Source organism: Agelaius phoeniceus, chromosome 20 (assembly GCF_051311805.1).
Source record: "Agelaius phoeniceus isolate bAgePho1 chromosome 20, bAgePho1.hap1, whole genome shotgun sequence".
In the NCBI taxonomy this organism is placed as follows: domain Eukaryota; kingdom Metazoa; phylum Chordata; class Aves; order Passeriformes; family Icteridae; genus Agelaius; species Agelaius phoeniceus.
In genome coordinates, this window is record NC_135284.1 from 7,849,588 (window position 1) to 7,862,833 (window position 13,246).

Consider the following 13,246-nt stretch of genomic DNA (forward strand, 5'->3'; position numbering starts at 1 on the left):
GCACTGGGGGCCAGGGTTTAGTTGAGGTGTTAAGGCACTTGATGATTTTCAAGGTCTCTTCCAACCTGGTCATTCTGTGATTCTGTTAATTACATTAAAATGTACCTGCTTGGAGACACAACTCTCACATCTCATATTAGGTGGTCAAATTCAACTTATATTTACTTTTTTCTGCATTTCACATTTAATTGTCCATCTATGCTGGCAAGGTGTCTCCAAAACTGGACAGGCAAACACAATTCTGTAGCTTTTTGGCAGGCTGAAACTGTGACATTACCAGGAAAGGGAACTCAAATGCAGAGCATCCCAGAACTTAGTAAAGCTTTTTAAAGATTACAAAAGGAATATCCAAAATATAGTGGCAACATTAAGAAATGTGTAATATTTCTCCTGTATGTTTGCTGAAAATACTTTCCCTATGCATAGGACTAAGAGGCACTTGCTCAATGTCTCTCAATTATAACTTCAGTAAATGCTGTATTTTGTGCAAAAAAAATTTCTTTCTTGGTCTTGGTAAGATCACTCATGACCAGGCTTGAAGTGTAATCCCTAACAACAGGATTCCATTTTTGTTTCTCCTGCTTAGCTCTCAATACCAAGGACATAAGCAGTTTTCCTGAGTGCACTGGACAGACCTCAATTGCTCTGGACTGTCACAGGTCTTTGTTCTGTCCTGCTTATAAAACACATACAATTTTGTGGGTTAAAGTAAATTTTAGAGCTTTATTGGACTAAATAAAAAAGTATGAAACATTTTTGCAGCAAATCCTGGTTTCCCCCCAGAAGGCTGAGGAGGTGCCTAGCTGGCTGCAGGGGCTGCAGTCTTCTGGCACAGCCGGGCCAGCAGCCCAGCCATTTGTAACAGGGAGTTCACACCTTCTGCTATCTTCATGTGGGTGTACCCAATTTCCTGGTGACAGAGACATTGTCAAGCCTGCTGTTTACTCCCCCAGTCTATGTGTATTTCACTAATGACTAAACAGAACATACCCCTTTTCTGCTGAAAGACCAGCTTTGAGTCACTCGTACTTCAGAGAATGCATCTATTCCTTTAAACCAACTAAAATGCCTTTTCTTTTTAAAATCAAAGCCTGTAATTCACCACTTCCTTTATAAGAAGCAAGGTGCCTGCATATGAGGACAGGTTTCAAATATCAAGAGTGATTCCATAACACCAGCTGTCAACTCTCTGTAAATTTAATATTTTACTATCTATTGGACTAGAATCAAGCAGGCACTTGAAAAACATTTTCAAGGAGTTATCTTAGGCTTTGAAATAACTCATAAATTCAGCATTACATCTGCTATTAATTTTAGCTGATCACTAAAGTGACTTCTGGCACTTCTGTGGGTGTTCAGATGCTAAACTTCAGGTGACTTCTCACTGACAAACTGATGATGCAGTGGGAAGGCAGGCACGAGTCAAGAAGCACTTTCTTTGTGCTAATATACAACAAATTTTAAACAGAAACCCCCGAGGCTGCCCCTGATCACATCCTCTTCTTAAAAAGGCCCAAAAGGCCCCATCAAGAGCTGAATTAGTACCAACCTTGATAAATTCCAGTTTCAGATATTCTGGCATTTGATAGGTCTTACACACTCGGAAGATATTGCCAATGACATCTTCTGGAGAGTATCCAAGGCGCCACAGGTGGGCAAGAATCTGTGCAGGCAAAAATAACCCCACCTTTATCTGCCAGGTGAGTCAGGGATATTCACTTTGGAACAGCTGAATATCATTACTGAATTGCATGTACTGTTTATCAGCTGATTTAACCTCAAGCATCTAGCAATTGATTTCACTACAGCTTCCTTTTTTGCTTGTTGGCTTACTTATCTGATCAAACTCCTGCCCAAAAGGGATTTAGTTTATCAACTCATCTATATGGTATTGCCCTTATCTAAAAAACAACACACACTGTGAATTCCCCAAAGCAAACAAAAAAATTTGTAGAGAAATAATGCCTGGCTATACTGAAGACAAGACATGAAAACCAACCTTGTATGCTTCATCAATATTTGCATTTATGCAGTGTTGTATCATTTCCTTCACCAGCAGAGGATGAGGCTCATCACATACCTGTATCCAAGAGAAATATTACATTTAAAATGTAATATTTGTAATAATGCAAAGTCAGAAGACTTTGCATTAAACTTCTGGTATTTTCACCAAGTTTCTATGGAGCTGAAGTACTGAATCAGAAGTATTCCATAATGCAGACTAAATTTGAAGTAACCTGACTTTTCAGATAGTCTGTCATGGCAGACTCAACAGACTCAAGTAATAGATTCCAAAGTTATCACTGAGATTTCCCAGCAGTAATTGGATTTGTGTGCTTTGAGAGAACTGCAAAGGTCTCAGAAGTGCCATTAGGGACGTCTTTTCAAAAGGCACATGGGCTACCTAAAGTCTAATGATGGAACTGCTGCATGCACAGGGCTGTCTGCAAGGTAGCAAAAAGGCTGATGTGTCCAATGGAATCTCACATAGCCACAGGGCTAAACTTCTGGCAAAACTGTTTTCAGCTATTACTGACCTTAAAGACATTTTCACTGTTTATAAAGCCAAATCCAGAGTATGTGGACTGTAAGTTGTTTAATGCCTGTGAAAGAAAAAAAAAAGACTTTATTTATTTTCTGAAGTGCTCTACTTCTCACTCTCCTCCTCAGGATGAAATGCACTTCAGGAAATTATGCCAAATAAGCAGTTTGCCATTAAAAACAGAAGAAAAAAATCACAAATTTATACTGACTTTATTTCCTCCCACAAATTTGGTATCCACTTCCCACCAACTCTCTTTTAAGAAGCATTTTAAACCCTCACAAAACCAAACAGTTTTGTTACTCTTGGGCCACAAGTCACATCTTCTTTACCTCTCCAGAGAAATCCTTGGGAGTTGCAATTCAAAAATTTAAACAGAAGCCTTTGTTTTATTGTCTTTCTCCTTTTACCTGTCTCATATCACCTTGGGCTGTGAAGATAATGGCTTCTAGTCCATCATCTGTATATGCTACATCCTCTTTCTCAACAATTTTCAGCAGCCTGGCAAGTATCTGTGCATCTGTCAGCTTGGTGTAGCGCAGCACTGCACACCGAGACTGAATGGGTTCTGAGGACAGAGATGTGGCATTAGCTTCTCTCTTTTTCTCAAAAAACCCCACAAACAAACATGTCTTCATTTCACTTTCCAACAATTCTTATGGCTTTTAAAGAAAAAAGGACATGTAAGCTCCAAGCAGAACACAGCCTCTCCTTAAGCACATACAATTGTTATGGTCCTTCCCTTGAGCCCAAATGTGCTAATGGAATTTCCCCAGATATGTGGAAATAGATACAAAGCTCAGCTTCCTCTGTTCTCCTGGATTTTTGAATATAGATGTTTATCATGTTATTTTTTTAAAAGGTGCAATGCATTCACCTATAGGCAAACTTAAGATTGTGATTCAGAAATGACAAAAAGGGTTCAATACCCAGTAAAAAATGCACCAAACATCCTAAACTGTGGCAGAGTTGGATGCAGATTAAGCCCAAAGCATGAGAAATCTGCTTCTGCAGTCACATATGGCACTATCCATCAAAAACAGCTGCTCAGAGGGTTCCCTGACTACAAAATTCAACTCTTTTATCTGCTCAAGTACAGGTGGCTTGATTTTTCCAGAAGCCCCATGCTTTCTTGCAACAAGCTGGATCAAGCTATTTCTGGCACTGCCTTGGCAGTTAGCCAGCAGTATGGAGAACACATGACAGGAACACCCAGGAAGCAGCAGCACTTACCTATGATTTTGTCAGAGGCATTGCATGCCAGTGCAAAACGTGTTGTTTTGGAATAAATTTCCATTGTTCTTCTCAATGCTTGCTGTGCTCCATCTGTCATGCTGAGGGGAGACAAGGAGTTAGGGCAGATTTTGCCCTTCGTTCACTCATAGGTGCAGCCTAAGAACTGTTTTCATGTAAGCTTCAGTTTAGTGATATTAAGCTGTGCTTTGATAAACTGAGAAGCTTTTTCCAGTCTGAACAAACCACCCTGCAACACAGGCAGCCACTGAGACCTCCACAACATGCAAAATGAAATCATTAATGCTCTCAAGAGCACTGCTAAGAATATGGAGGAGGAGAATATCCCTTTTTCATCCAGTAAAATTCTCTACATGAGCCAAACTCTTTCCAAAGAGGAATCACAGAATCACAAAATGGTTTGGGTTGGAAGACACCTTAAAGCTCATCCAGTTCCAATCCCCTGCCATGGGCAGGGACACCTTCCATGAGATCAGGTTGCTCCAAGCCCTGTCCAACCTGGCCTTGAACAGTTCCAGGGATGGGGCATCTTTCCAGTAAACTGCTCTGTTTCATACCCAGAGCATTCCATGTCAATATTCAGTATCTCTTTTCAAGCAATGATCTCTTCTTGCTGTGAGTGCTCCCATAAGATCTCTGTTCAATCCATATTCATTTCCTAACTAATTATTTTGAACAGCTTGATAGAAACACTCAATACTGTCCAAGACTGGAGCTCTACAGGAGAGATGCAGCACATTTCACACACAGGAGCTGAGGTCAGGAAAAAACAACATACCTGTCTGCTTCATCAAGGATGATTATCTTATGCCGACCTTTGGGAAGTGTGACCTTTTGCTGGGCAAACATTTTGATTTTGTTTCTTACAACATCAATGCCTCTGGAACAACAATTCAATTGACTCATGATAAGTTGGGTGAAAATACAGAATAGATTTTTTTTCAGCAGCCACAGCAGCTGAAGTGCTCCTGTTCTACCACTGCTTGTTCCTGCCCCTTCAGCTGTTTCAGCACAGCTGCTGTGGAACCATGTTCCAAGACAGACTGTCCCACTGATTTGGATTCAAACACCAACAATCCTTGGTTTTGGTTGGTGGTCTTGAACAAAATAATTTAACAGTAGCAATACAAATATACAGAGAGCCAGTAACCTTACTTGCAGTACCACCACAAAATGACTTATGTTGGGCACAAGGGTAATAAATTTAAGATTGCTTTGCCAGTTCTTCCCACAGCTCCATCCACAGCCCCAGCTGTAGCTCAGAAGATTTTAAGAAAAACATCTGGATAGACTGAATTATATCAACACTGAATCATATCAACACTGAATCATCTCAACACAACACAGACACTTTCCTAGAGAGAGTCCATTCAAAGACCTACTTTTCTTAAGGAAGGATTTTATCTTTTTTGTTCTGTTTACAAAAAGAATGTTGTGATTCTGTAGTTCTGTAAGTGATACTAACAGGGTAGGTAAAGTGTACTGTGCTCAGACAACCCACCAGGAAATGTCAGAATAGTTCAGGATGGCTCTGAACAGAACTGGGAAATAAAATCAGCCCTTAGTGCCTGATCCTTGGAGTACAGTCAGTGTCCTCCACACACCACACACCTCACACCTTGATCCTGTATTTTAATCCTCAGCTGCCCTTATAACCCTCATTTCTCTCACTCTAAGTACTGAAGAGTTTGAGTATAAACTGTTCACTTTTCATTCTTAGGATCCTCATGAATGCAGTAGGAAGCTTAACTCTTTCAAATCAATTTGAGAAAAAATACCATTATGGATTCTGCACTCTATCTGTTTCTATTTTCACATATGAAAGTATCTATAAAGTTTATAAAACATCAAGAAATAATATGTGTTGATGGGTCAACACCAAAGATTGCCTGACTTTTAGATGGAAAGAATGCACTAAAATAAATCTTAAAGGCCTTACTATAGCATTAAGCCCATCAAACTGGCCTCAGTTTGATGGAAACTTGCTTCTTTATTAAAAACTTGGTAAGGTTTATTCATTCTCACCTGTCATTTGAGGCATTCAGCTCCAGAACAGCATCCTTTAATGCAGGACCAAGCAGAGCACGAGCCAAACATAGGATACTGGTGGTTTTACCTGTTCCTGGAGGGCCCTAAAAATGTGACAGTGCAACGAGTTCTGGTAAGTTTAATGAAATTTTCTAAGTTATGCTCTCTACAAATCTCCTCAGTCAGGATAAAAGGCTACAACAGAGGAACTGCAGAGCAAACATCAGCCTGGAAGCTGTGCCTGAGCTCAGGATCCTGCCCCTAACAGAGCAGAGATGCTGCAGGGAGAAGCACAGGATGTGTGAGGTAGATTTAAACTTGTTCCCCTGTGTATTCTGCCAAGAACATTGCTCCAAAACCCCAGAACCAACACCTCCCTCACCAGTACACTCAGGCACAAAGCCCATCTGTACTGGGAGGCCACTCTGGTGAGGTTTCAAATCCAGGACCAACAGTGAAATACAGCACAACACAGCAATACTCACAGCAATTATAATGTTTGGTACATTCCCCTCCTTTGCAAAGACCTAAGAAAGAATGATAAAAAGAAATTATGTAAGAAAATAACATGAACAAATAGTTTCCATTCTGTTCTATTTTAGCATCAGAAACAAGCTTCTTTTTTCCCTTCCTATTTTAATTTTTTGAACCTTGCTCTTTCATATTTTTTAATTTTTTTTAATTGAACTGTAAGAAATCAGCCCCTTGAAGAATATGGAAATATTTAAAAGCACTTAATGCCACAGATCTTTAGTACTCTTGCCTTTCCTTTCCACCTGTTTTAATGATATACTTGCTGGTATAATCTACCTGTTAACAAATACTGTGTTCACAGATTAATTTGTCATAGAATTATAGAATCCTGGAATAGTTAGAATTGGAAGGGACCTTAAAGCTCATCTCATTCCAACCCCCTGCCTTGGACAGGGACACCTTCCACTAGACCAGGTTGCTCCAAGCCCCAGTGGAAGAATTGATATAGCAAACATTTCTTTTCCAAAAAAACTATTATATTTCTTTCTGTTGCTATGTGAATTATATTTATTAATTGAAACAGTATCATTGTAATAGCTACAAATTCTCTAAACTGTATCAAATGCTCAATTTAAACATCCCAATTGAAGAAGGCGTATTTCCTTACATACCACTCAAATATAATGTAAAACTTGTAATTTTTTAAGTAAATCAGGAAGCTTTCTTCCACATACTCGAGCACAGATGTAAAAATACAATAGTGTTTTTAACAGCCTGTGGATCTACACAGAGATATGTCTACACAAAGATACAGGGACAGCTACACACCTCCAACCTGCTCACAGTATCTTCATTTCCAACTATTTCGGACAGTTTCATGGGTCTGTATTTTTCCACCCTGTAAAAGTAAAACCCCACACACTTCACCACATCTAATAATGCTTTAATAGTGCTTTAGAGTGATGGACAAGGAGGATTTTGCTAAGAGAGCACAGGACAAAGATGGCTGGACATGAGTTCAGTGCAAGTGCTGTAGGGTGTTTGTCATTGCTAAGCACAGCACTAATCACTGACTCAGAGAACCCCAGAATGGTTTGGGTTGGAAAGGATCTTAAAGTGTGAAAAATGCGTATTTTATGATTGGCTTTTGGCAAATATTAAAATGAATATTATATGTGTTATGTTAGAAAGTTATGTTGTGTTAATTTTTTTAAGTAGTGTGTTAAATACAGTTTTAGGTTATAACATAATGTTAAAATAGAAACTATGCTATGTAAGATACCAAGGTAGCAGCCACAGGACACCTAAATCTTTCAAAGAATTTATTGCTCTCTTATTGAGTTCTTCCCACCTTCCTCAGCCCTGAAGATGCTGTCAGGATTCAGAGGAAGAAGCTGACACTGACCAGACAGAATCCTGTGTTTGAATGGAATTTATGCATCATGTATGAGATGCATGAATATGCAACAGGCTGTTGCTTTTAAGGGTTAATCCTCTGTTAATGTGGGTCCTTTTTTTGGGCTTATTTTGCCCAGAAAGAGGTACCTGGACCGTGCGTAACTCTTTGTTTTATTGTCTCGTATTGTCCTAAATACTAACTGTCCGAATTTTTATTGTTCTAATTATATTACTATCTTTATAACCATTTTATTACTATTAAACTTTTAAAAACAAGTGATTGGAGTTTTTCACAAGCCCACCTCGTTCCACCCCCTGCCATGAGCAGAGACACCTTCCAATGGGCCAGTTCCAGGTCCAACCTGGCCTTGGGCACTTCCAAGGATGGGGCAGCCACCGCTGCTCTGGGCAACCTGTCCAGGGCCTCACCACCCTGACAGGTTTTAGTTCCATTGGTATAAAAAGGCAAAAGGAGGGAAAAAATGTTCAACTCGAACGGGAATTCGGTGCCTCAGCCTGAGGGGAGAAGCCACCCTGTGTGTTGTCCCATGGTCAGCACAGTGCAGGGCTGACTTTGTTCCAAGGAAATGGGATTTCCTTCCCATTTGTTTCCAAAGGAAAACAATGGTAAACAATGGTATTTTCTTCACTATTGATTTCTGGAACTGTTCCAGACCAGGTTTGACGGGGCTTGGAGCAACCTGGTCCTAGTGGAAGGTGTCCTGCCCATGACAGGATGTGGAACGAGGTGGCCTAAGGTCCCTTCCAACCCAAACTATTCTGTGATTCCTGCCTTCCCAGCCCCGCAACAGACGGGGAAGTCCCAGGGCACAGGCAGAGTCCCGGATCCGAGCCAGACCGAGCTCCTGCAGCCCGGCGAACACCGGGGAACAGCGCTAAACACGCGGGTCTAGCCCTGACCAGGTCCGGCCGCCATGGTCCCCTCAGCCGCCACACCCCCGCCTTCCCGCCACCAGCGCCCGCCCTTACCCCATTGGCTCTGCCGCGCTTAGTCCCGCCCCCCTCCTCGCACTGCACCAATCACCGCGCGTCCCGCCCGCCCTTCGCCCCGCCTCCGTCCCGTCATGGCGGCTCAGGGCGGCCGCGCTCCCTCGCCCGCTGCCCCCGCTCACCAGGGCAGCTCGTAGTGGCCGCTGCCGCCGCCAGGCGCAGCTCCGGCGGGGTCGGCGGGCCCCCGCTTGTCGCCTGCCGACGGCCCGGCCTTCTCCTCCTCCGCCATATCCACCTCCATGGTGGCGCAGCTGGTGCTCCCGGCCTGTCTCCCTGTTGTTGCTGCCGCCGCCGTGAGGGGAGGGAGGGCCGCGGGCGGGCCCGCCTCCGGGGCGGGCCGGCGGAGGCAGCCGGGATGTGGCTCCCTGATCGGGATGTGGCTCCCCGGCCGGGTTGTGCGTTCCCCAGCCGGTCTCCCGCTTCTGTGGCTGCCCAGTGAGAAGGGGAGGCGGCAGCCCAAGCCCGTGATGACCGTGCCATGCCAGGACTGTTGGTGAGGGGAGGCCGCTCGCAGCACGGCTGGATGGGCTTGTACTCGTCCGTTTGGACTCGCTGGGCTTCCTGCCTTACTGCGTGTTAAGATAATAACAACAATGAAACAATACCATGTTTGCATTTCAGGGGTCTAAAACTTAGCTTTTTCTATCTACGTCTATTTACGCCCCCTCCCCCCCAAATGAAAACAACAGAAGATGCATTGCAAAATACTGTAAGCAGTTCTGTTATAGTCGAGGGATGATTCTGGCTCTCTTTATTGAACACATATAATGTAAACAGGTTGCCTAGGGAAGCTCTGGCTGCCCTGTTCCTGGAAGTGTTCAAGGGCAGGTTGGATGGGCTTGGAGCAATCTTGTCAACTGGAAAGTGTCCCCATGGCAGAGGGTAGAATAAAAGGAGCTTTAAGATCCTTTCCAACCCAAACCATTCTGAGATTGTATGATTCTAAATGTTCTTTTCCAGGTTAAGTAAAGGTGGCTCATCCAGCTAAGTCAAGATTCTTTTTTTTTTTCTTAATTTATAATTTTGATGAGGTGTTACGGTACCAAGCTAATTGGTGCCCCTACATGCTACCAGCCCCTGACAGAGAATTGGATTGTTGTTTCCATAGCATTAGAATTTGGAAATCAGTACAGATTTTCATCCTCAGTAGTTACTGGGGCCTTGGTACATCTTTCAGCTCTGTTTATGCTCCACATAATTAATGACATTTGTGTTAGCTCAGTGCACAGAGCATCTGTCCTTCAGTCTGGGCCCTGATTCCTTGGGAAGTGTTTCTAATTTAAGATTGGTGTGAGGCAGGAACTCAGAACTGACCATATTTGCAGCTCAGTGTGAGCAGTGATGCTCCTCTGAGGGAGTAACTTCCTCTTACTCATCACAACATTTGTATTCCTGTGTTACTGTCAGTGCCTGTTATTGGTATTTTGAGGCTGACATATGAGCATTTGCCTTCAGCCTGTAAAACTGGTTCTGCCTATGGCCTGACAGTGATGGAGTTTAATGAGTTTCTCCCAAGACTCTAAAACTCTGGAGGGTGAAGTTTCTGTTTTGCAAAGTGCAGTCTCATATCTGAGTTTTTATGGTAAGTGCTTTAATCTTGTTTTGCACATTGTTTTTATTAATAGCTGTAGTAGTTCCTAGTGGTTGTGGGATAACTGTTAGCTAAGGGTAAAATTGGAATTATTCTGCACCCTTCATGTGCCCGGCTGAGTTAACATCAGCAGTGGATTGACCACCTCCAGTGGAGGTAAAGAAGATAATTAAATAACACAACAATTATATTGCATATGAGGGGAAGAGTTTGCTTTTTTGGTTTTGGTTTTGGTTTTTTTTTTTTTTTTTTGGTATTTGGATTGCTTGTTCCTGTAATTCTCAAACTCACTGTGTTACTCTTGTCTTTAGATTTCATTTTCTGCAGTGTTCATCAGAACCCAACATGAGACAGTGAAATGCTGTTGGTCATAACAGCCTGGCAGTGCAGCACCCTGGGCATGCTTTGATTTCTTGCCAAATTAAACAGGAGTTCTGCTCTTAGGAAGTACCAGCTCCTAGATAAGATATCACTTTCCTGGCTAGCATTAATTCTACCACTCTATGTGTGGAATTGCTGCTGATAAGCACTCAAAGGACAACAAGCAAGGCTAATGATAAGAATTGTTGCAGAGAGCCTGATGACAGATTGTGTGATATGTTTCTGCTAACAGCTGAAATGTGGTTTTGAGCATGGTCTCCTGAGGAGCTGCAGCCCTAGCACAGGCAGGAGCTCTCCCAGTGGTTTATCAAACACAGGACAGGTATTTCCTGAAGGCACAACAATATTGCTAGGGATGGGTGGACAGGCACATGTGACCTGAAAGCTTTAAAACCCATCATGTCCCCAAATCCAAACAGTTCTTAGTGTAGTCCTGCAGTTGAGATCACAGGGTACATCCAGAGTGAAATGAATTCCAAATTCAGTGCTGAAATAGCAGAACTTTTGATGTGTCATCAGCAATGCCTAAATACATGTGTATGCAGATGTACTGTGTTATCCTGAAAGGAGAATACTCCTGAATTTAAGATGATTCTTTCAGAGCTTTCTCCCTCACACCCCAAAAGATGTACAGAAAAGCTTACTAAGTACTCATAATCAGCACAGAGTACAGAGAAAGGCTTTTTGCTGATGGTTTATTCATCAGTGGGAGTGATCCTCTTCAGTCTATTCAAACAGCATCTATTACTAGTAGTGGAGATCCCCATCAGAGAAATAAATCATGATCTTGGCCCAGCAGCAAGGAAGTCCCAGCTGCAAATTCTTGAGGTGTGGGGAACAGGTCATATGGAAGCTCCTCTCAGACCAGCTCTAGTCCCCATGGGGAAACTGAAGCCCAGCATAACATGTTTTGTCAGAAAATTGGGTAAATGCAGAAGTTGTGGCAAAAGAATTGCTGCTTTGCATGCTATGGTTGGTGAAAGTGAGTGTGGCTTGTTTGGAGTTTGAACAATTTGAAATTAGAACACACTGAAAGTGAGGCAGTATCTGAAGACAGTGAAAAGCAAGAGCAAGGGTGATGTGAGGTGTAAAACCCAGAAATCAACAGAAATAAAGCATGAGAGGAAACTTCAGGCAATTGTTAGCAAAAAATATGGATCTGTATATTCAGTAATAAAAATTTCTTATGTGCAGTGGTTTGGGGAGGGAGGGGAGAACCATTTACTATTCAAGGTTGTTTTGCTTTTGGGTTAAATCTGTGAGTTCAGCTTACTCATACTGTTAGGGCTAACACTCATGCATGTTTTGCTGCAGGTGTGCAAGGCTGAGATCTTAAGCTGCAGTATTGAGAGAAGTGCAGAGTTCCTTGGGCTGTGCATCACTGGCCCCACTGCTGCAGTTCCAGTTCCAGCTGCAGCTGCTGCTGTTTGACAGCCACAGGTGGGTGACAGAGCACAGATCACCTCACTGCCAGGGACTGTGCACTCTGCAGCCCCTTGCAGGCTGTTCCCTCTCTGTCCTCCCTCCCTTTCACACAGCTAGGCAGGAGAGAGGGGAATGAATTCTCGTGCTACCAACCTTTTCATCTTGTGGTTACTGAGGCTGAAAGCAGAGAACAAATAGTGGGAGTGAAAGTAATGATGGGGCTGTTAGAAGGGAGGCTGGGCTGGTGCTTCATGAACTGGGGCATCACCACATTAGGAGGTTTCCTGGGCCTGACGTGTCTGCAGCCAAGACTGACAGGGGCCCTGATTCCTGTGCTTGAGCTCTAGAGCAAACTGGGACAATGCTGTCAGTATATACAGGTATTAACTTGTCCTTGTAGCATCATCAGCCCTGTCCATTCTTCATGTGTTTATCCTTACAATGGCCTTGGGGGTACAGCTGTGCTGAGCTAATTTTATGGATACCCTTTAAAATCTCTTGCTAAGTGTAATGGCTGAGATCCCACATTTATTTCCCTTTTTATTTCCCCATCCACTGCCTCATCCTTACTCTTGTGCATCTCCAAGAGCTGCAGAGCAACAGCAGCTCACCAACACATTCTGGGTAAATACAAAGTGACACCTGAGCACTTTTATTTGCAGCATCTCATTGCTTTTTACATTTTCATTAGGTACCTTTAAATCTTTTTTTAATGCTGCCACACAAAATTTTAAGCAGCGTGCCACCAATGTCTGCAGTTAGGAAATTCACAGTGCTGGAAGTTAGGCAAGGCACAGGTTGTGGTGACAGAGCAGCTGGAAAGATCAAGTTCAGCTTATTGCTACTGGGAGACTCTAAAGTTGCACATATTTACAATTCTTTTCTATAAGCATCTGAAAATATTTCTCTGTTTTAAGCCAGAGAAGCTTAATTATGATTTTTTCTGCATGTGTTGAGGCATTTGTCCAGAGCTTTACACTAGGTTACAAGAAAAGGATGCAGCAGCAGTGACCAGCCAGTCCTACTCTTCTGCCCTTTGGATGCTTAAGACTGAAAATGTGACTGAAAGTTCCTTTCTTTTCATTCTTTAAGCACATAATAGAGAGCAACAACTGTCCAGACCAAGTCCAGCTGCATTGTTA

General features: G+C 42.7%; 1 protein-coding gene across 2 annotated transcripts; it reads right to left on the bottom strand.

Moving 5' to 3' along the window:
* Positions 1 to 703: 703 nt before the first annotated feature.
* Positions 704 to 9,036, bottom strand: RFC2 (replication factor C subunit 2). Of its 2 annotated transcripts, XM_054647008.2 has the most exons (11): positions 8,830 to 9,035; positions 7,127 to 7,196; positions 6,310 to 6,351; positions 5,822 to 5,928; positions 4,575 to 4,676; positions 3,776 to 3,876; positions 2,953 to 3,110; positions 2,538 to 2,603; positions 2,000 to 2,080; positions 1,550 to 1,663; positions 704 to 910 (listed from the first exon to the last, which is right to left on the bottom strand). In XM_054647008.2, the coding sequence occupies exons 1-11, from the start codon at positions 8,946 to 8,948 to the stop codon at positions 800 to 802; spliced, it is 1,071 nt and encodes a 356-aa protein (XP_054502983.2). In that variant the 5' UTR covers positions 8,949 to 9,035; the 3' UTR covers positions 704 to 799. The 2 variants fall into 2 exon arrangements, with proteins under 2 accessions (XP_054502983.2, XP_077044873.1); XM_077188758.1 differs by lacking the exon at positions 704 to 910 and having other exon boundaries at positions 917 to 1,663; positions 8,830 to 9,036.
* Positions 9,037 to 13,246: the final 4,210 nt, after the last annotated feature.